The 24311-nt window shown below is 43.9% G+C and overlaps 1 protein-coding gene across 4 annotated transcripts in view; it reads right to left on the bottom strand.

Annotated features, from left to right (window-relative positions):
- Positions 1 to 24311, bottom strand: part of LOC139562642 (arginyl-tRNA--protein transferase 1) — a 190566-nt gene that overhangs the window by 49332 nt on the left and 116923 nt on the right. For all 4 annotated transcript variants that reach the window (XM_071380508.1, XM_071380507.1, XM_071380510.1 and 1 more), the window contains one exon: positions 15444 to 15543. In XM_071380508.1, coding sequence (XP_071236609.1) covers positions 15444 to 15543 — 100 coding nt within the window. The remainder of the gene's footprint in view (positions 1 to 15443; positions 15544 to 24311) is intronic.

The following is a 24311-nucleotide window of genomic DNA, read 5'->3' on the forward strand; positions in this document are numbered from 1 at the left end:
GGTTGTGCGAGTGAGCGAGAGAAGAGAGCGGAGAAACAGGGAGAAAGACTTGTTTGTTTTACAACTAAAGAGACAAAACATGTTTGCACAAATCAATTCAATGCTTGAACTTGTGAATCTTTATTATTACCACATTGAGTTCTGTGGTAAGAGTATTAGCGATGCCAGACTTCTATGAGCAGTCAGCCAGTGTGGTTCAGGCTCCACCTTTCTGAGAGTACTGAGGCAACTTGTTGAACCCAAATACTTTAGAAAACAGACAGGGTGCAATTCCCCTCCATTACCACTAGAGGTACCTTTCCACAGACTTCTCAGTATTAGAGTAGGTGTTTGGCTATACAGCACCAATGGACAGATCTGGGACAAGGCTATCTGGAATGAAGTGTGTCTATGGAATTCTTTAACATCTCTGGTTATTGCTTAAAGTGCTGCTCTTGGTAAGAGAGATGGTGAGAGGAAAGAAGGCTCTTCAACATCTAGGCTTATAGTAATAATCGATTGAATTCATATAGTGCTTTTGCAGAACTCAAAGTGCTTTACATAGTAAAAGGGAAATTCACCTCATCCACCACCATCAAACACCATATCTACAATACTCATCTCTGTCTGGAGTGTGTTCTCACCTCATTCTGCGGGTGGTGGAAGGTGAAAGGATACAGCGTGAGTCGTGAGGTGGCAGCCAGAAGGTCCTGTCCCCAGTCTGAGAGACAGTCCATGCCAAGTCACACCTCAGCCTGTCCAAAAGGCCTCTATGTGCCGTAGCTTCCACACCCTCACACCAGACCGGAGTCCCTCTAACGGACCTTTGCAATAGCCCTGCTAAGAAGCTATAGACTGGAGCTGGTCCAAGGAGCTGGCTGTTGAGTGTCAGCCAATTCAATTGTGCAGAGCTGGGCTTGGAACTGGGACTGAGCGTCCCACAGAGGCTGTTTGCTTGGCTAGTCTGGATGTGACATCCTGCCCGAGCCTGGCCATGGTCGGTTAGGGTTCATCCTCTGCCAGCCCCACTGACTGGCCATGTGGCCCACAGCCTTGGGAACCGCTCTAATGGAGTGGAAGTAGCAAGATAGGTTGGGGGGAGGGAGTCTTGGGTAATCCAGGGGAGGCTAAAGTTGTGCCCTTGCTCTCTCTCGCTCTGTGCCAGAGAAGTGTTCAGTCATCTCAGCTCTCACCACTTGACCACACACCTTTTCCTCACTCCCTTGTTCCCTAACTTTTTTATTGCCTAATCTGTCCTTTTGCTCATCATCAGTGGAGACTAGAGAAAATGCAAAAGCTCTTGCTCCTGTCTGTCTCCTCATGGGCTGTGTAGGCAGGATGCTGAGATTATACAGTGCATTCGGAAAGAATTCAGACCTCTTGACTTTTTCCACATTTCGTTACATTACAGCCTTATTCTAAAATGGATTAAATTATTCCCCCCCCCCTCATCAATCTACACACAAAACCCCATAATGACAAAGCAAAAACAGGTTTAGACATTTTTGCAAATGTACTAAGGATAAAAACTGAAATCACATTTACATAAGTATTCAGATCCTTTACTCAGTACTTTGTTGAAGCACCTTTGGAAGAGATTACAGCCTCGAGTCTTCTTGGGTATGACGCTACAAGCCTGGCACACCTGTATTTGGGGAGCAACACTGAAGCATGCATGAGAGCATCAGCTGTTCCGGAAGACTGTGTGATCACGCTCTCCATAGCCGATGTGAGTAAGACCTTTAAACAGGCCAACATTCACAGAAGGATTAACAGGAAGTGCACTCTGAGCATGCGCTGACCAACTGGCAAGTGTCTTCAGACATTTTCAACCTGTCCCTGACCGAGTCTGTAATACCAACATGTTTCAAGCAGACCACCATAGTCCCTGTGCCCAAGAACACTAAGGTAACCTGCCTAAATGACTACTGACCTGAAGCACTCGCGTCTGTAGCCATGAAGTGCTTTGAAAGGCTGGCCATGGCTCACAACACAACCACTATCCCAGAAACCCGAGACCCACTCCAATTTGCATACCGACCTAATAAATCCACAGATGATGCAGTCTCTATTGCACTCCACACTGCCCTTTCCCACCTGGACAAGTGGAACACCTACGTGAGAATGCTATTCATTGACTACAGCTCAGCGTTCAACACCATAGCACCCTCAAAGCTCATCACTAAGCTAAGGACCCTGGGACTAAACACCTCCCTCAGCAACTGGATCCTGGACTTCCTGACGGACAGCCTCCCAGGTGGTAAGGGTAGGTAACAACACATCTGCCACACTGATCCTCAACAAGGGGGCCCTCAGGGGTGCGTGCTCAGTCCCCTCCTGTACTCTCTGTTCACCCATGACTGCATGGCCAAGCGCGACTCCAACACCATCATTAAGTTTGCCGACGACACAACAGTGGTAGGCCTGATCACCGATGAACAACGATGAGACAGCCTATAGGGAGGAGGTCAGAGACCTTGCAGTGTGGTGCCAGGATAACAACCTTTCCCTCAACGTGATAAAGACAAAGGAGATGATTGTGCATTATAGAAAAAGGAGGACCGAGCACCCCCCCATTCTCATCGACGGGGCTGTAGTGGAGCAGGCTGAGAGCTTCAAGTGCCTTAGTGTTCCACATCAACAAATTATTATGGTCCAAACACACCAAGACAGTCGTGAAGATGGCATGACAACGCCTATTCCCCCTCAGGAGAAAGATTTGGCATGGGTCCTCTGATCCACAAAAAGTTCTACAGCTGCATCAGAGAGCATCCTGACTGGTTGTATCACCGCCTGGTATGGCAACTGCTCAGCCTCTGACCGCAAGGCACTACAGAGGGCAGTGCGTACAGCCCAGCACATCACTGGGGCCAAGCTTCCTGCCATCCAGGACCTATATAATAGGCGTGTCAGAGGAAAGCCCATAAAATTGTCAGAGACTCCAGTCACCAAAGTCATAGACTGTTTTCTCTGCTACCGCACAGCAAGTGGTACCGGAGCGCAAAGTCTGGGACCTAAAGGCACCTGAACAGCTTCTACCTCCAAGCCATAAGACTGCTGAACAGTTAATTAAATGGCTACCCTGACTATTACAATTACCCTTTTTTTTTGCACTGACTATGCACACTCACTGGACTACAAACACACTTACACCAACACACATGTATATTGACTCCACACAAAAACACACAATTTCACACTGTGCTGCCACTACTCTGTTTACATGCTATCCTGATTGCCTAGTTACTTTTACCCCTACCTACATGTACATACTAATTCAACTACCTTGTACCCCTGCATATTGACTGGGTACCGGTACTCCTTGTAGAGTGGTTCCTCCTTTATGTTGTGTCATACTGCAGCACACATTGCGGGCTGCTGCAGCATTCTGTGGCACGTTATTTAATTGTCACCCATTTTTTCTGTTAATGCAAGTTAGTGCTAGTTTGACCACCAGAGGGCTTCTCAAAGATAAGCATTTGATAGTCTTCAAAATTGCCATTACTAGACAATTTAAAACCTTTTTTGTAATAACATGGTATGTGGGATTTATTTAAAGAAATTTGGCTTAATTTGATTAATATTATGGTATTTCTATTCGAAGAAAAATAAACCTCAGGGTTTCCGTAAGAATGGAATGGAAAATATGGCGCTGTACAACGTGCCGATCGGGGCTAGGCCACAGCATAAGAGGATTGGAGGATTCTAAATTGTTTGCCTTCATTACACAACTTTAATCCAATATTTCTAAAATTCAGTGATATTTATTCCCATAATTCGTTACGGATCTATAACTAAATCAACATCTGCATTTTGATAAATGAAAGCATAAAGATGCTGATGAAGAAATACAGTACATGCTTTTACATTTGGATAATAAGCATTTTGAAGATAAGCCATCTGAATTTGTTTATTAGGCTACTGTGCAGTCTGACAAGTAAACATAGCCTACAATACATACTGTAGTAAACATGGGAAAGTGCCTAATTCCTTACATAAGGGAGAGCAGGCCATGTTTGTACTAGAGAATGCGGTCATGCGGGAGACCGAGGTTCAATTCCCCGAAGTGGAGGAAGGAGTAGGCTGTCCATGTAAATAAGAATTTGTTCTTAACCGATTCCATGTGTGTTATTTCATAGTTGTGATCTCTTCACTATTATTCTACAATGTAGAAAGTAAAAATGTAAAAAAATCCTGGAATGAGTAGGTGTCCAAACTTTTGACTGGTACTTGCTTAATTAATTTGATTAATATTATGTTTTTTCTATTCCAAGAAAAACAAAAAACCCTCTGGGTTTCCGTTAGGATGGAACGGAATATATGGCGCTGTACAACGTGACGGTCGGCAGTACAGTACTGGGCTATTTAGCTAAAGAATCCCAGTGACGTGCGGGCAGGGCACGCGGGAGACCGGGGTTCAATTCCCCGACGTGGAGGAAGGAGGTGGTGTCCTTGTGACTTGCCCAGTTATAAAAAGGTTAAACTAAGAGCATAACATTTATGCATCCTAATTATTTTATTCTAATATAACCAATACCCAAACGGAGATTCAGTGAAAAAAAATCATTGATTTATCAAGACCAGTCACCATGCTTGTCTCAAAACAGTGCGAAACGATGCTGAAATCGTATTGCTTCAAATCCTATTGCTTCTAACTTCAATATGCTTTTTAAATAAATAAGACCTACACCACTTTTTTACAGCACATTAATTAACACTAGTGAGACTAATTTTGCATATGGTAAGGCCTACAGTATATCAAAAAATATTTGTTTTCAATGACATGACTCTCCGCCAATAATTACATTTACAAGTTCAAACAGGTGCCATTAATACAGGTAACGAGTGGAGGACGGAGGAGCCTCTTAAAGAAGAAGTTACAGGTCTGTGAGAGCCAGAAATCTTGCTTGTTTGTAGGTGACCAAATACTTATTTTCCACCATAATTTGCAAATAAATTCATTAAAAATCCTCCAATGTGATTTTCTGGATTTTTTCCCCTCATTTTGTCTGTCATAGTTGAAGTGTACCTATGATGAAAATTACAGGCCTCTCTCATCTTTTTAAGTGGGAGAACTTGCACAATTGGTGGCTGACTAAATACTTTTTTGCCCCACTGTATATGTGTTATTTCATAGTTGTGATGTCTTCACTATGATTCTACAATGTAGAAAATAGTACAAATATTGAAAAATTCTGGAATGAGTAGGTGTGTCCAAACTTTTGACTGGTACTTGTTTAGTTAATATTATGGTGTGTAAATTCTGACCGTTTCGCTCTCACGTTGTAGGGCTGATTTGAGCATTTTGGCCTTGCAATGGCAGTCAAGCACCCCAGCTAACGTTGGCTAGCTTGCTAGCTACTTCCAGAAACAAATGAGACCACTCTGACCATTTTACTCGCCCTGGCATAGCTGGTTAGGCAGTTTGTGTTAACCAGAGTGTTGGTGACTGTAAATGTGCTGCTGGAAACAAATTAATTGTGCTTTGTTGCTGACACCGGCCATATTCAACGGGTGTTGAGCGCTCGTAAAATCATTCTGCACTCTGGTACACTACTCAGACGAGAGAGCTCTGAAATCGGTGTAGATAGCTAGAGCGAATCTACGAAAGCAACCAAATGTCCATTGTGAACGCAAAACGACTATATCATTTAGCTATGCTAAGAATGATGGGGGAAAACAAGTCAATAAACATTGGGTATTTAGATAGCCTATAGTTAATATACTGTCAAGTTTGATGTGTAACTACTAACGTTAGGTAGATAGCTAACATACCGGTACATACAGTTGAAGTCGGAAGTTTATATACACCTTGCCAAATACATTTAAACTCAGTTTTTCACAATTCCTAACAGTTAATCCAAGTAAAAATTCCCTGTCTTAGGTCAGTTAGGATCAGCACTTTATTTTAAGAATGTCAAATGTCAGAATAATAGTAGAGAGAATGATTTATTTCAGCTTTAATTTCTTTCATCACATTCCCAGTGGGTCAGAAGTTTACATACACTCAATTAGTATTTGGTAGCATGGCCTTTAAATTGTTGAACTTGGGTCAAACATTTTGGGTAGCCTTCCACAAGCTCCCACAATAAGTTGGGTGCATTTTGGCCCATTTCTCCTGACAGAACTGGTGTAACTGAGTCAGGTTTGCAGGCCTCCTTGCTCGCACATTCTTTTTCAGTTTGAAAAAGGATTGAGGTCAGGGTTTTGTGATGGCCACTCCAATACCTTGACTAGGTTTTCCTTAAGCCATTTTGCCACGAATTTGTTAGTATGCTTGGGGTCATTGTCCATTTGGAAGACCCATTTGCGACCAAGCTTTAACTTCCTGACTGATGTCTTGAGATGTTGCTTCAATATATCCACATAATTTTCCATCCCCATGATGCCATCTATTTTGTGAAGTGCACCAGTCCCTTCTGCAGCAAAGCACCCCGACAACATGATGCTGCCACCCCCGTGCTTCACGGTTGGGATGGTGTTCTTCGGCTTGCAAGTCTGCCCCTTTTTCCTCCAAAGATAATGATGGTCATTATGGCCAAACAGTTCTATTTTTGTTTCATCAGACCAGAGGACATTTCTCTCAAAAGTACAATCTTTGTCCCCTTGTGCAGTTGCAAACCGTAGTCTGGCTTTTTTATGGCGGTTTTGGAGCAGTGGCTTCTTCCTTGCTGAGCGGCCTTTCATGTTATGTCGATATAGGACTCGTTTTACTGTGGATATAGATACTTTTGTACCTGTTTCCCCCAGCGTCTTCACAAGGTCCTTTGCTGTTGTTCTGGGATTCATTTGCACTTTTAGCACCAAAGTACGTGCATCTCTAGGACAGAACTCGTCACCTTCCTGAGCGGTATGACGGCTGTGTGGGCCCATGGTGTTTATACTTGCATACTATTGTTTGTACAGATGAACGTGGTACCTTCAGGTGTTTGGAAATTGCTCCCAACGATGAACCAGACTTGTGGAGGTCTACAACTTTTTCCTGAGGTCTCGGCTGATTTCTTTTGATTTACCCATTTTGTCAAGCAAAGAGGCACTGAGCTTGAAGGTAGGCCTTGAAATACATCCACAGGTACAACTCCAATTTACTCAAATTATGACAATTAGCCTATCAGAAGCTTCTAAAGCCATTACATAATTTGCTGGAATTTTCCAAGCTGTTTAAAGGCACAGTCAACTTAGTGTATGTAAACTTCTGACCCACTGGAATTGCGATACAATGAATTATAAGTGAAATAATCTGTCTGTAAACAATTGTTGGAAAAATTACTTGTGTCATGCACACAGAAGATGTCCTAACCGACTTGCCAAAACTATAGTTTGTTTACAAGAAATGTGTGGAGTGGTTGAAAAACGAGTTTTAATTTAAGTGTATGTAAACTTCTGACTTCAACTGTATATATATATATATAATTATATATTCATTTATTTCAGAACATTAACCGTGTGTAGGTAGATACGTGTGTAGTTAGATGTGGAAAGGTAGATGAATGATTTGTTGCAAGTTGGTGAGGGGGGGGGTTCACACCTAGCTTGGCTATTAGACAATTCTTAAGTAAAGGTTGAATAGTCTATTGTTCAGCTAATAGCCCATCCTAGAAACGTTGTTAGCTGAATTCACAGCCTGCTACGCTTCTGAAAAACAAATAATAATAATTTTCCCCCTTGTTAAAGATTCCAATTGATAGTGTTTTTAGCCACAATCGGCCCCAACCCCAATTAATAAATTTGGGCACAGTCGATAGCGTGCTGGACTTTGGGCTAGAATGTTGAGGGTTCGAAACCTGCTCCCTGCTTGTTTCATTACATTATTAAAATCAAATCAAATCAAATTTTATTAGTCACATACACATGGTTAGCAGATGTTAATGCGAGTGTAGCGAAATGCTTGTGCTTCTAGTTCCGACAATGCAGTAATAACCAACAGTAATCTAACCTAACAATTCCACACTACTACCTTACACACACACACAAGTGTAAGGGATAAAGAATATGTACATAAAGATATATGGATGAGTGGTGGTACAGAACGGCATGGCAGATGCAGTAGATGGTATAGAGTACGGTATATACATATGAGATGAGTACTGTAGGGTATGTAAACATAAAGTGGCATAGTTTAAAGTGGCTAGTGGTACATGTATTGCATAAAGATGGCAAGATGCAGTAGATGATATAGAGTACAGTATATATACATATGAGATGGGTAATGTAGGGTATGTAAACATTGTATTAAGTGGCATTGCTTAAAGTGGCTAGTGGTACATTTTTACATAATTTCCATCAATTCCCATTTTTAAAGTGGCTGGAGTTGAGTCAGTATGTTGGCAGCGGCCGCTAAATGTTAGTGGTGGCTGTTTAACAGTCTGATGGCCTTGAGATAGAAGCTGTTTTTCAGTCTCTCGGTCCCTGCTTTGATGCACCTGTACTGACCTCGCCTTCTGGATGATAGCGGGGTGAACAGGCAGTGGCTTGGGTGGTTGTTGTCCTTGATGATCTTTATGGCCTTCCTGTGACATCGGGTGGTGTAGGTGTCCTGGAGGGCAGGTAGTTTGCCCCTGGTGATGCGTTCTGCAGACCTCACTACCCTCTGGAGAGCCTTACGGTTGTGGGCGGAGCAGTTGCCGTACCAGGCGGTGATACAGCCCGACAGGATGCTCTCGATTGTGCATCTGTAGAAGTTTGTGAGTGCTTTTGGTGACAAGCCGAATTTCTTCAGCCTCCTGAGGTTGAAGAGGCGCTGCTGCGCCTTCTTCACAACGCTGTCTGTGTGGGTGGACCAGTTCAGTTTGTCCGTGATGTGTACACCGAGGAACTTAAAACTTTCCACCTTCTCCACTACTGACCCGTCGATGTGGATAGGGGGGTGCTCCCTCTGCTGTTTCCTGAAGTCCACAATCATCTCCTTTGTTTTGTTGACGTTGAGTATGAGGTTATTTTCCTGACACCACACTCCGAGGGCCCTCACCTCCTCCCTGTAGGCCGTCTCGTCGTTGTTGGTGATCAAGCCTACCACTGTAGTGTCATCCGCAAACTTGATGATTGAGTTGGAGGCGTGCATGGCCACGCAGTCGTGGGTGAACAGGGAGTACAGGAGAGGGCTCAGAACGCACCCTTGTGGGGCCCCAGTGTTGAGGATCAGCGGGGTGGAGATGTTGTTACCTACCCTCACCACCTGGGGGCGGCCCGTCAGGAAGTCCAGGACCCAGTTGCACAGGGCGGGGTCGAGACCCAGGGTCTCGAGCTTGATGACGAGTTTGGAGGGTACTATGGTGTTAAATGCTGAGCTGTAATCGATGAACAGCATTCTCACATGGGTATTCCTCTTGTCCAGATGGGTTAGGGCAGTGTGCAGTGTGGTTGCGATTGCGTCGTCTGTGGACCTATTGGGTCGGTAAGCAAATTGGAGTGGGTCTAGGGTGTCCGGTAGGGTGGAGGTGATATGGTCCTTGACTAGTCTCTCAAAGCACTTCATGATGACGGAAGTGAGTGCTACGGGGCGGTAGTCGTTTAGCTCAGTTACCTTAGCTTTCTTGGGAACAGGAACAATGGTGGCCCTCTTGAAGCATGTGGGAACAGCAGACTGGGATAAGGATTGATTGAATATGTCCGTAAACACACCAGCCAGCTGGTCTGCGCATGCTCTGAGGACGCGGCTGGGAATGCCGTCTGGGCCTGCAGCCTTGCGAGGGTTAACACGTTTAAATGTTTTACTCACCTCGGCTGCAGTGAAGGAGAGCCCGCAGGTTTTGGTAGGGGGCCGTGTCAGTGGCACTGTATTGTCCTCAAAGCGGGCAAAAAAGTTGTTTAGCCTGTCTGGGAGCAAGACATCCTGGTCCTCGACGGGGCTGGTTTTCTTTTTGTAATCCGTGATTGACTGTAGACCCTGCCACATACCTCTTGTGTCTGAGCTGTTGAATTTCGACTCGATTTTGTCTCTGTACTGAGACTTGGCCTGTTTGATTGCCTTGCGGAGAGAATAGCTACACTGTTTGTATTCGGTCATGCTTCCGGTCACCTTGCCCTGGTTAAAAGCAGTGGTTCGCGCTTTCAGTTTCACGCGAATGCTGCCGTCAATCCACGGTTTCTGGTTTGGGAATGTTTTTATCGTTGCTGTGGGTACGACATCGTCAATGCACTTCCTAATGAACTCGCTCACCGAATCAGCATATTCGTCAATATTGTTGTTGGACGCGATGCGGAACATATTCCAATCTGCGTGATCGAAGCAGTCTTTAAGCGTGGATTCAGATTGGTCGGACCAGCGTTGAACAGACCTGAGCGCGGGAGCTTGTTGTTTGAGTTTTTGTTTGTAGGCTGGAATCAACAAAATGGAGTCGTGGTCAGCTTTTCCGAAAGGGGGGCGGGGGAGGGCCTTATAAGCGTCGCGGAAATTAGTGTAACAATGGTCTAGTGTTTTTCCAGCCCTGGTAGCACAATCGATATGCTGATAGAATTTAGGGAGTTTTGTTTTTAGATTAGCCTTGTTAAAATCCCCAGCTACGATGAATGCAGCCTCAGGGTGTGTGGTTTCCAGTTTACAAAGAGTCAGATAAAGTTCGTTCAGGGCCATCGATGTGTCTGCTTGTGGGGGAATGTATACGGCTGTGATTATGATTGACGAGAATTCCCTTGGTAGATAATGCGGTCGACATTTGATTGTGAGGAGTTCTAGATCAGGTGAACAGAACGACTTGAGTTCTTGTGTGTTGTTATGATGATCACACCACTTCTCGTTAATCATAAGGCATACCCCCCCGCCCCTCTTCTTACCGGAAAGATGTTTGTTTCTGTCGGCGCGATGCATGGAGAAACCAGCTGGCTGCACCGACTCCGTTAGCGTCCCTTGAGTTAGCCATGTTTTCCGTGAAGCAGAGCACGTTGCAATCCCTGATGTCTCTCTGGAATGCTACCCGTGCTCGGATTTCATCAACCTTATTGTCAAGAGACTGGACATTGGCGAGTAGTATGCTAGGGAGTGGAGCGCGATGTGCCCGTCTCCGAAGCCTGACCACGAGACCGCCACGTTTTCCCCTTTTCCGGCGTCGCACAGGGTCGCCGGCTGGGATCAGATCCATTGTATTGTGTGGAAGGCAAGACACTGGATCCGTTTCGGGAAAGTCATATTCCTGGTAGGAACGATGATGAGTTGACGTTAATCGTATATTCAGTAGTTCCTCCCGACTGTATGTAATGAAACCTAAGATTACCCGGGGTACCGATGTAAGAAATAACACGTAAAAAAACAAAATACTGCATATTTTCCAAGGGACACGAAGCGAGGCAGCCATCTCTTTCCGGCGCCGCCTGTTGATTATGCCCTCTCATCTCGTTCCTCGCACTCTTCCATGTGTCATTCTCCGCCTGAGTGGCTCGCTTGTGGGCGTGCTGGCAGGATATGGCAGCACCTTTGGTTGTGCGTCAAGAATTCAGCATAGCAAGTTTGTATGAAGGTCTGGTTATTCACGGGCTTATAGTAATATGCTCTAAACCACTCTGGTGACAAACTTTGCTGCCCTGTTTTCAATCATCCACATGGCAGGGAGAACCTCCTCGGATGAATGCAGACAAAGGGAGTTAGATATGCATAGGAAGTTTAGTGTACTGTTTTTTTTCTGTACATATGAATTACAAATCAGTCTTTACGTAATCATGTTTCTAGTCTATTGCATAGTTACAATGTGTAATCATTGATGTTCCTGGAGCAGTAAACACTGTTGAAGTGTATAATTGTAATACATACATGCAGACACAGCATCATTCAAAGAATGGAGTTTGATACACCTGGCATTGGATATGACTGAAGAAAAAAAAACTTGATAAATAGCGATTTTCGTAAATGAACTTCATGACAAAAAAACATGCACAATCGTTCGTCTCTACATTAACGAACACATTCCTCTCAATTGTACATTTTTTGCTTGACTCGTTATGACGTTATAATTACTTACATTTGCTTCCAACGTTATGTTTTTGTCAGACATCTTTGCTGAAGAAAGTCACCAGCGACGGGTGGCATAATGTCAAATTCTTCATTGGAACCACTCGATATGATTGGTCATATAAAAACCTTGGGACCCAAATGCATCATGAGTGCTCTAACTCCCCCCCCCTGCGGTGGTCTGGAGCGATGAAGCCATGACGCTGGGTACCTCTAAATCCCGCGGCGTAAGCTTGCACCTTTTAAATGAGTCACCACTGTATATAGTCTTGTAATTGTAATTTATTGTGATACCATTTTTCATTTATTTTTTTGCAAATGTTCTTACTTTTTCACTCTGCATTGCTGGAGAACATTTGTAAGTAAGCATTTCAAGGTCAAGTCTACACCTGTTGTATTCGGCACATGTGACAAATAACATTTGATGAGGCTATGTTCTAGACTCCACCGAGATACCATCCATTTCCGGAAGTCAAAACAAACAATTAGCGAAAAACAAAATGCTTCAAAAAAGTTCACAGGGACTACTGCTGGAATTACATTAACTGTGCTAAAAAAAAGTTAAATTCCACGAGGGACTTCATCAGTGTTATAATGTGTTCTAGAACGAGGTATTCTAGATTTCTTTTCACTGACACTCGTAGACTCAATAAAAAAGGAGAGAGAGAAAGAGCGAGAGGGAGAGGTGTGAGAGGTGTCCAGCAGAGTTCAAGTGGTCATGTTGTGAGAGAGGGTTAGGACTGAGAGGCCCTCACTAAGTCCCAGAACCCAGGGGACCTCCAACACATCATTGTCCTGCTGGGACTCCAAACGGGGACATTTTGTGACCAGAACAAACGCACAGCGCGTCTAGGCATTAATTAGCTAGTTTGGTCACATATGCAAATAAGCTCGTAATGGGACACTGTGGGCATGTGTTTCGTGTATGTGTGAGAGCATGGGTCTGTGTGTGTTTGTGTGTGTGTGTGTGAGAGAGAGAGAGAGAGAGAGAGAGCGAGAAGGTGGGAACTGGGCAACCTTCTCACCCCAGCTCCGTCTCTCCCTGGGATAAAATAGGGCGAGGTAAATAAGGTAGTGAATGGGTATCCCCCCATCAGATATAGGGGGGGTTGGGGGGATAAATACCAATGGTGAAGGGGCAGGAAACTGTGGCAACAGACACGACTGACACCAGTGTGTTTAGGATTCTACGTATATACAACATCACAGAGGCACACACACACACACACCGAAAATGGGAGATCCATCAAGCGGACCCATAATAAATGCTGGGGGGGAGGAAGGAGTGTGAAAATGACATGTTGCCATAATCCTCAACAAGACATCACAATGTCTTCGACAGAAAGGGAAAAGTTGGGAGGAATACCTGAATGAAATAACACACGGATGAATGAGCCAATGAGGGAATAGAGGAATTAGATAATGAAATAGGGGGCAATGAAGAAATGAATGAGAGAAAGGGGGGATTAATGAGACATTTCTGGCCCAATCTAATAGACTTGGAAAGGGTGCTTACTTTCACCCAACCTCCTCAAAACCATCCCGTCTCAGTCAATGTTATGTGGATGTCCCCTGTGTGTGTGTGTGTGTGTGTGTGTGTGTGTGTGTGTGTGTGTGTGTGTGTGTGTGTGGGAAAGACAGGTTCTGTGTGTGTGTGTGTGTGTGTGTGTGTGTGTGTGTGTGTGTGTGTGTGTGTGTGTGTGTGTGTGTGTGTGTGTGTGTGTGTGGGAAAGACAGGTTCTGTGTGTGTGTGTGTGTGTGTGTGGTTCTGTGTGTGCGAGATGATTGTGTGTATTTTTCCATGCGTTAGCGGGTGTGTGTGTCACACACACTCCTAGTGTTGCTGATTTACAGTGGCCATCTCCACTGTGACCTATCCTCAACCGCTAATGGTTCTAGCAGCCCAGTCTGCTCTCCCTTACTCTTTCTCTCCATCAGTCTATCCATTCCTCCTATCTGCTGTCGGCGAGTCCATCACTTTTATTTACATTCTTCCCCTCCCTACAGTTTTACTGTATATGAATCAGCTGTTCTGCTCTAAGAGCAGAACAGTGTGTGTGTGTGTGCTCCATCTCTTATAAACTTCCTTTCCAGTGCTTCACCATGTCATAGCAGGCTACCATAGGGGAGGATTAGAACCCGCTTTAAACAGGCCCAAAAGTCAGGCAGCCAGGACATAGAGCGTTGGATAAAGCATAACCACTAGTGTTGAGAATGTGAGAATTCACCTTTCAGAATCCCCCCGGCTTCATTTTAATTAAACATATATCTTAACGCGCACACACTTTACCAATGGAATGGCTGACATGATGTCTGTTTATGTCCCTAAGATGTCCTGGCCCTGGTCTCACACCCACAACCCTCTGATCTCTCCGTTGCCCAGTTCAAAATAGACTGATTATGGGTTTGAGTTGAATGCCAACCTAGGCCTGGACGTCAATGATTCTACCTCAACTGGGAGTTGTTGGGGCATAGGGGTTCTACACTGGCTGTCTGAAGCTACAGTGCAGTAGCAACTCTGCACACTGAGTGAGAACAGTAACAGCACATTGAGTAAGAGAACACAGCTCTCAGTGGGCTGTTGTTACATAATGTATAGACTAGAGCAAAGCTATGGCTCTGTACCAGAGCCTTGCTCCTCAGTACAGGGGCCCACAGAGACAGAGGAGTAGGGGCTAATGAGTGAAAATGAGGAGAGAGCCAGAGCACTAGTTCAGACTGGTCTCCCTGTTGAGACCCTTGCACCTAGAATAACACAGAGGGAAAGACAGGAAAAGAGGGAGAGGGGGAAAAAGGAGAGGAGGGAGAGCTCTCCATGAGGGCCAGATGGAACGGGACGCTCTGAATGTACTGGGGTTTCAATGAGAGAGACATCGCCGTAGCCACCAGTCGGAGAGGTTAGGCGGGGGTGAAGTGGAGTCTAGGGAGGGGGGAGGGGGCATCAAAACCGTTTACACGGTTCCAAATGATAATATATATATTTTCTCTAAATCATTTCTCACCCTATTCTCCGTAAGAGAAAAGGGCAGCAACCCAAATGACACCCTATTTTGTACATCGTGCCCTACTTTTGACCGAAGCCCAGAGCCCTGGTCAAAAGTAGTGCACTATAGGGAACAGGGTGCAATTTGGAACGTAGATGAGACATCCATTCCAATCCTCTGTCCCTCCACCAAGTGCACTGCACACATAAATGTCTTTATGGAGGCGAGGCACGGAGATTAAAATAACAAACACATAGAATAGGGAAAACACTGCGCTCACATCAAAGCCTCAGCTATTAATCACACTGACATGTTAGGGAGCGGGGCAAACCCCCCCTCCCGTTCTCTGTTTGATATCATACAGAATAATAGAAATAGTGTCGTGAAATACTCTCTACTACTTTGGAGAAGTTATTAGCATCCTACTAGGGTGAATATAGTTGGGTAGAGTACAACGGAATACAATTGAGCAGAGTACAGTAGAGTCGTCAAGTAGAGCAGAGTATAAACAGAAAAAAGTAAAAGTGTCATTATCGTACCTTGTATCGCATCTTGTTGCAGGAGTGGATGTAGAAGCCCAGGTAGTAGAAGCATAGCTTGGGGGACTGTTTCTGCAGCTGCCTGGTGAAGGCAACCTCCCTGGAGAAAAGAGATAGAGGATTTAGTCAGACAGACAATATAATAAAGTACACTATTTATACAAAAGTATGTGGCACCCCTTCAATTTAGTGCATTCGGCTATTTCAGCCACACCCGTTGAGGACACAGCCATGTAATCTCGACAGACAAACATTGGCAGTAGAACAGTGACTTGTAACCTGGCACCGTCATAGGATGCCACCTTTCCAACAAGTCAGTTCGTCAAATTTCTGCCCTGCTAGAGCTGCCCCGGTCAACTGTAAGGGCTGTTATAATGTGAAGTGGGAACGTCTAGGAGCAATAACGGCGAGTGCTGAAGCACGTAAAAATGGTCTGTCCTAGGTTGCAACACACACTACCGAGTTCCATACGGCCTTTGGAAGCAACGTCAGCACAAGAACTGCTAGTCGGGAGCTTCATGAAATGGGTTTCCATGTCCGAGCAGCCGCAAACAAGCCTAAGATCACCATGCGCAATGCCAAGTGTCGGCTGGAGTGGTGTAAAGCCATTGGACTCTGGAGAAGTAGAAACGCTTTATTTGGAGTGATGAATCACGCTTCACCATCTGGTATTCCAACGGACAAATCTGGGTTTGGCCAGGAGAACGCTACCTGCTCGAATGCATAGTGCCAACTGTAAAGTTTAGTGGAGGTGGAATAATGGTCTGGGCTGTTTTCATGGGTCAGGCTAGGCCCCTTAGTTCCAGTGAAGGGAAATCTTAACGCTACAGCATACAAATGACATTCTAGACAATTCCGTGCTTCCAATTTTGTGCCAACAGTTTGGGGGAAGGCCCTTTTTCCTGTTTCAGCATGACAATGCCCCAGTGTACAAAGCGAGGTCCATACAGAAATGGTTTGTCGAGATCGGTGTGGAAAAACTTGACTGGCCTGCACAAAGTCCTGACCTCAACTCCATCAAACATCTTTGGGATGAATTCAAACGCTGACTGTGAGCCAGGCCTAATTGCTGTTACAGCAGCAAAGAGGGGACCAACTCCAAATGAACGCCCATAATTTTGGAATAAGACATTCAACAAGCAGGTGTCCACATACACTACGTGACCAAAAGTATCTATTTTGTCTTATTTGATTCTGTGAGTTTAGTCCAGGCAGTAATGCAGACACAGTATAATAGTTTTCTATTGAGATACGCAGAAAACTGTCTGTTTCTCACAAAGATTTACAATGAAGTAGTATCAATTGGATTTAATTCTGTGAGTTTAGTACAGGTAGTCAGAATGGACAGGGCCCTTGACGGTCTGGGGACAGTGGAGTGGTATGACGGATCCCTGAGCAGGTTGCTGGTTCAAGACCCATCTTATAGTATGAAAACTGCAGCAAAGTCCTTTACCCATATAATAATGATATAGAACACTATATTAATTAAATATGTATTGTTTGACCGAAAAGGTTTGAATAAACAGCTGTACTACACAGAACATGAGTCTCATCTGTAATATTGTATAAATGTTTTAGAAATCTGCTGCAAAGAAGAGTAATTTTAGCCAATCACTTATCATAGCATAATCATAACATACTATAATCACATAGGCCCTATAATTATAGCTGACTATTTCAGAGTAGTAAACCAGCTGGCATTTATAAAACAAGGAAGTAAACATCTAGATGTCAAATGGCACTGTATTCACTATATATAGTGCACTATGTACTGTAGGGAATAGAGTGCCATTTAGGAAGCATCCAACAACTACATTATAGTACGCAGTTCGTTTCCCCAGTGTTCACATTACATTGGATAAAAACATTGAAATGTTGAGCAGAGAGGGGAGGTAGACAATAAGGCTAAGGAGTGCATAAAATAAAGGCTTAATCCCAATACCCACCCTTACGGCTTGTGTACATTAGTAAGCAGTAAATTGCTGCGTGCCACTCAGGCCTACCAGAGTGGCTCGCTTGTGGCTATGCTGGCAGCCTATGTAACCCGTTTCAGGCAACTAGGCGTATGTCGTGGGTCACCACTTCACAGGAGAGCCATTTGATAGTAAAACATTTTTTTAATCAAAATGCGTTTTTTTTTTTTTTTTTTTTTTACATGTGAACTTTCATGTGCCTTAATAACAAAACGTGTATGCCATCTGTAAACACAAAAACTATTGTTAAATTACGAGCATAGTTGGTTTAGCCGCAGAAAGACCGCAATCTTCCCACTAGCCATGATTGGCTGAGATAATGAGTGGGCTGGACATGCCTGAGAGATGAGTTTGGATTGGTCTGCCATATAGTTTCTTTCTACTTGTTTCTTTCTACGTTTCTTTCTATTTGATATGGTCAGTATGTCTAGGTAATCCTGTCTAGCGCGGCTTAATTTTTTTTTATTGTGTATTAAAATTGTATAAGTGTTGCTCTCCAATTTCTGTGGGACTGAGTTTTGAAATCAGCGGACTTTGAGTATGATAGCTAAGGAGATTGAGAAAGCACCTGTCTCCGGATTACATCTTCCAGCTAAGGGCAACCACGGCATCCGACAGGAGACGCGTCAAACCATGAATGATGTAAACGAGTAAGATAGTCTAGCTAGTTCCATTTTCAGATATGACACGTTTCAAATTTTGACAGGAAGAGTCATTTGCTTGGCTAGCTATAGCCTAATGTTAGCTAGCTAACATTGAACCTGGTTGGTTAGCTACCTGCAGAGCTAGCTAGCTACATGTCTTATAAAAATACGCCACTATGCAAGTAACCATTTCGGGTGCGTTCGTAAATTCAGTCTGGCCAGCTACACCAATTTCAGAGCACTCTCGTCTGTGTGCCAGAGAGCGCAGAACAACTGATGAATTTACGAACGCTCAACACCCGTTGAATATGACCGGTGTCAGTAAACGTCAGCAAAAAGGGTAATAATAATTTTTTGCCGGCAGCACAGTTACAGTCACCAACGCTCTGGATAACATGAAAACTGCCTAACCAGCTCTGCTAGGGCGAGTAAATGATCAGTGTGGGGTGTTCTCTCACTATGTGTATGGAAGTAGATAGCAAGCTAGCCAATGTTAGCCATTTAGCTTGGGTGCTTGACTGCCGTTGTCAGAACGTTCGGATCAACCCTACTAAACCGGCCAGAGCGTCCAGTGTGCGCTCTGAATGCGAAACGCTCTGAATTTACAAACAGACAATCTGACTGCACAGTTGCAGTCACCAACGCTCTGAATAACATAACAGCCTAACCAGCTCTGCTAGGGCGAGTAATGTTAAGTGAGCTATTCTCGCTCAGATGTGTCTGGAAGTAGCTAGCAAGTTAGCTTTGGCGCTTGACTGCTGTTAGTACATTCGGATCAACCCTTAAAGAGATGGGTGGGGCTAAAGCTTAAGAGGGTGTGAACAATGCTGAAGGGTGTAGACAAAGAAGGGCTCTCCAATAGTAGTACCAAAACATTCAAGGCCATTTTCTCAAAACTGAGTTTACAAGTTTACTTTCAAAGCAAAATTATTTTCCCAATGTTCCTCAAAGGTAGTGTATGATATACCATTTTGTAGCTCTCTAGTTTTATCCAACGTAAAAAACACAATTTCTAATTTTGATACTTAAGACCGATTTGAGCCGGTCAGTCACATACAGCAGCAAGTTAGATTGTGCATCAGGAATTCAGCACAGCAGGTTTTGCACAGCACAGCTCTGGTTATTAAATGGGTTAATAGTTTAATCCATTCTCCATTTCACAAATTATTCACAGGTAAATAGTAAAATGCTCTCAACCGCTCTGCTGACAACCTTTGCTGCCTTGTTTCCAATCGTCCACATGGCTGGGAGAACTTATTCAAGTAAGTATATATATTTTGAAAATGTAAAAAAAATTTTTTTTTATAATAGTAGCTAACTAGATAACGTACAGGCTAAATCAAATGAGCTGCTAACCAGACAACTTTACATATATCCCCAGCTATCTAAGTGCATATTAGCTAGCTATATTGATGTATTCATCATTGTAAAAAACTAACTCCAAATGCATTTGTAGGTAGCTAGCTAACAGCCATGGAAGAGGGTGAAAGGATTGCAACCCCAACTGTCAAAGTGAAAGAGTAGGCTATTCTGTATAAGGCAGGTACTTTTGTGTAGTTCAAGTCCCTAGAAGTGAGCACAGAGATAATAGTAACATAATATTCAGTATTTGAGTATAATTTTGCCTTTTTCTGTCCTCAGATACAGAGAGCAATGAAGAGCAGTGGCTCTCAGTCCTGGGGACTCAAAGGGGTGCACATTTTTGTTTTTGCCTAAAAACTACACAGCTGATTCAAATGATCAACTCATTGTCAAGATTCAAGTGGTATTTATGTATTAATTTGTGATGCTATCCTTGATATGATCTTGTTGTTGTCACATGCTACACATGCACATGTGCGCACCTGCATCTACGGTGCATTCGGAAAGTATTCAGACCCCTTGATTTTTTCCACATTTTGTTACGTTACAGCCTTACTACAAAATTGATTAAATCATTTTTCTTCATCAATCTAAACACAATACCACAAAATGGACAAAGAAAAAACAGGTGTAGACATTTTTGCTAATTATTCAAAATATAAAGGAGAAAAACCTTATTTACTTACAGTTGAAGTCAGAAGTTTACATACACTTAGGTTGGAGTCATTAAAACTCGTATTTCAACCGCTCCACACATTGAAAAGTCGGTTAGGACATACTTTGTGAATGACAAGTAATTTTTCCAACAATTGTTTACAGACAGATTATTTCACTTATAATTCAGTGTATCACAATTCCAGTGGGTCAGAAGTTTACATACACTAAGTTGACTGTGCCTTTAAACAGCTTGGAAAATTCCAGAAAATGATGTCATGGCTTTTGAAACTTCTGATAGGCTAATTGACATCATTTGAGTCAATTGGAGATGTACCTGTGGATGTATTTCAAGGCCTAACTTCAAACTCAGTGCCTCTTTGCTTGACATCATGGCAAAAAAAAATCAAAAGATATCAGCCAAGACCTCAGAAAAAAATTGTAGACCTCCACAAGTCTGGTTCATCATTGGGAGGAATTTCCAAATGCCTGACGTTCATCTGTACAAACAAGACTACGCAAGTATAAACACCATGGAACCATGCAACCATCATACCGCACAGGAAGGAGACGCATTCTGTCACCTAGAGATGAACGTACTTTTGTGCGAAAAGTGCAAATCAATCCCAGAACAACAGCAAAGGACCTTGTGAAGATGCTGGAGGAAACAGGTACAAAAGTATCTATATCCACAGTAAATCGAGTCCTATATCGACATAACCTGAAAGGCCGCTCAGCAAGGAAGAAGCCACTGCTCCAAAATCGCCATAAAAAAGCCAGACTACGGTTTGCAACTGCACATGGGGACAAAGATAGTACTTTTGAGAGAAATGTCCTCTGGTCTGATGAAACAAAAATAGAACTGTTTGGCCATGATGACCATCGTTATGTTTGGAGGAAAAAGGAGCAGACTTGCAAGCCGAAGAACACCATCCCAACCGTGAAGCACGGGGGCGGAAGCATCATGTTGTGGGCGTGCTTTGCTGCAGGAGGGACTGGTGCACTTCACAAAATAGATGGCATCATGAGGCAGGAAAATTATGTGGATGTATTGAAGCAACATCTCAAGACATCAGTCAGGAAGTTAAAGCTTGGTCGCAAATGGGTCTTCCAAATGGACAAGGACCCCAAGCATACTTCCAAAGTTGTGGCAAAATTGCTTAAGGACAACAAAGTCAAGGTATTGGAGTGGCCTTCACAAAGCCCTGACCTCAATCCCATAGAACATTTGTGGGCAGAGCTGAAAAGGTGTGTGGGAGCAAGGAAGCCTATAAACCTGACTCAGTTACACCAGCTCTGTCAGGAGGAATGGGCCAAAATTCCCCCAACTTATTGTGGGAAGCTTGTGGAAGGCTACCCAAAACGTTTGACCCAAGTTCAACAATTTAAAGGCAATGCTACCAAATACTAATTGAGTGTATGTGATGAAAGAAATAAAAGCTGAAATAAATCATTCTCTACTATTATTCTGACATTTCACATTCTTAAAATAAAGGGGTACCAAAATTTTTTTGCGGCATTGAAAGTCTCCAATCCTTCTTAAGTGGAAGTTTGGAACCACCAAGACTCTTCCTAGAGCTGAACGCCCGGCCAAACTGAGCAATCGGGGGAGAAGGGCCTTGGTCAGGGAGGTGACCAAGAACCCGATGGTCACTGACAGAGCTGCAGAGTTCCTCTGTGGCGATGGGAGAACCATCCAGAAGGAAGCCGGACCGTTAGGAAGTCCAGGATCCAGCTTGGTGACAAGCTTGAAGGGGACAATGGTGTTGAACGTTGCGCTGTAGTCAATGAACAGCATTCTTACATAGGTATTCCTCTCATCTAGATTGGTGCAGTGCGGAAAGCAATTGAGATTGCGTCGTCTATGGATCTGTTGGGGCGGTATGCAAATTGGAGTGGGTCAAGTGTGGCGGAGTTAATGTGTGCCATAACCAGCCTCTCAAAGCACTTCATGATTACATAATTGAGTGCTACAGGGCGGTAATCATTCTGGCATGTATGCCATTGCCTCATAGAGCTGCAATCTGACCATGTTGCATTACAGAAAGCCCTGGTTGGTTTAAAAATGAATGGGGCCAAGATTAAATACATGTTGATCTCTAATTCTCAAAAAACTAAAATCTGATGGACTACATATTTATTAATTGAATGGTTGTCCCATCGATAGGTTTCCTGCCTGTAAACATCAGGGCATGTGGACTGACAAAGTTTGAATGTTTAAAACACATATGAATGAGCTGGTAAAAAAGCAAAGATTTAAAGTGGGCTTTTTTTTTTTTTAAGATCCTGCCTCTCCCTAAATAGCATGAAGCAGATTGTACAGCACACATTTTCCTGCCAGTTTTTGACTATGGGGACACCATTTACAAAATTGCAGCAGCCCTACTCTTAAACTTTTGCATGCCGTCTAACACAGTGCCATTTTTGTTTACAAAGCACTACTATACAAGCTTTCAACTTCCCTATTGCACTCCACACTGCCCTTTCCCACCTGGACAAAAGGAACACTTATGTGAGAATGCTATTCACTGATTACAGCTCAGCGTTCAACACCATAGTACCCTCAAAGCTCATCACTAAGCTAAGGATCCTGGGACTAAACACCTCCCTCTGCAACTGGATCCTGGACTTCCTGACGGGCCGCCCCCAGGTGGTGAGGGTAGGTAGCAACACATCTGCCATGCTGATCCTCAACACTGGAGCTCCCCAGGGGTGCGTGCTCAGTCCCGTCCTGTACTCCCTGTTCACCCACGACTATATGGCCAGGCATGACTCCAACACCATCATTAAATTTGCAGACGACAACAGTGGTAGGCCTGATCACCGACACCGATGAGATAGTCTATAGGGAGGAAGTCAGAGACCTGGCCAGGTGGTGCCAGAATAACAACCTATCCCTCAACGTAACCAAGACTAAGGAGATGATTGTGGACAACAGGAAAAGGAGCACGTCCCCATTTTCATCGATGGGGCTGTAGTGGAGCAGGTTGAGAGCTTCAAGTTCTTGGTGTCCACAACAACAAACTAGAATGGTCCAAACACACCAAGACAGTCGTGAAGAGGGCACGACAAAGCCTATTCCCCCTCAGAAAACTAACAAGATTTGGCATGAGTCCTGAGATCCTCAAAAGGTTCTACAGCTGCAACATCGAGAGCATCCTGACTGGTTGCATCACTGCCTGGTACGGCAATTGCTCAGCCTCCGACCGCAAGGCACTACAGAGGGTAGTGCGTACGGCCCAGTACATCACTGGGGCTAAGCTGCCTGCCATCTAGAACCTCTACACCAGGCGGTGTCAGAGGAAGGCCCTAAAAATTGTCAAAGACCCCAGCCACCCCAGTCATAGACGGTTCTCTCTACTACCGCATGGCAAGCGGTACCGGAGTGCCAAGTCTAGGACAAAAAGGCTTCTCAACAGTTTTTACCCCCAAGCCATAAGACTCCTGAACATGTAATCAAATGGCTACCCGGACTATTTGCATTGTGTGCCCCCCCCCAACCCCTCTTTTTACGCTGCTGCTACTCCCTGTTTATCATACATGCATAGTCACTTTAACTATACATTCATGTACACACTACCTCAATTGGGCCGACCAACCAGTGCTCCCGCACATTGGCTAACCGGGCTATCTGCATTGTGTCCCACCCACCAATCCCTCTTTTACGCTACTGCTACTCTGTTCATCATATATGCATAGTCACTTTAACCATATCTACATGTACATACTACCTCAATCAACCTGACTAACCGGTGTCTGTATGTAGCCTCGCTAATTTTATAGCCTCGCTACTATATATAGCCTGTCTTTTTACTGTTGTTTTATTTCTTTACCTACCTATTGTTCACCTAATACCTTTTTTGCACTATTGGTTAGAGCCTGTAAGTAAGCATTTCACTGTAAGGTGAATTCAGCGCACGTGACAAAAACTTTGATATGATTTGTTGCTAAAGTATAAAAGAATGAGCTACCAAACCCACTTGCAGGGTAAATCCTCTTTGTTTTAGTGCCACCCCCCCCTTATTGTTGGAATAACGTGCAAAATTCCTTGATTCTTGATTCACTGGTGCCGGAAGGTCAGTTTAGGACTCTGGTATTAAATTAATTAATTGAGTACGCAGTTGTAGTATTGAAATTGTTCCTTGTTTTATTTGGAATGTTAATTTTCTTAATTGTGAAAATCTTTATACTCAGGCTACAATTGTGAATGAGAACCTGGTATCAAATGGGGTAAA

The sequence above is a fragment of the Salvelinus alpinus genome, chromosome 32 (assembly GCF_045679555.1).
Source record: "Salvelinus alpinus chromosome 32, SLU_Salpinus.1, whole genome shotgun sequence".
NCBI classification, from domain to species: domain Eukaryota; kingdom Metazoa; phylum Chordata; class Actinopteri; order Salmoniformes; family Salmonidae; genus Salvelinus; species Salvelinus alpinus.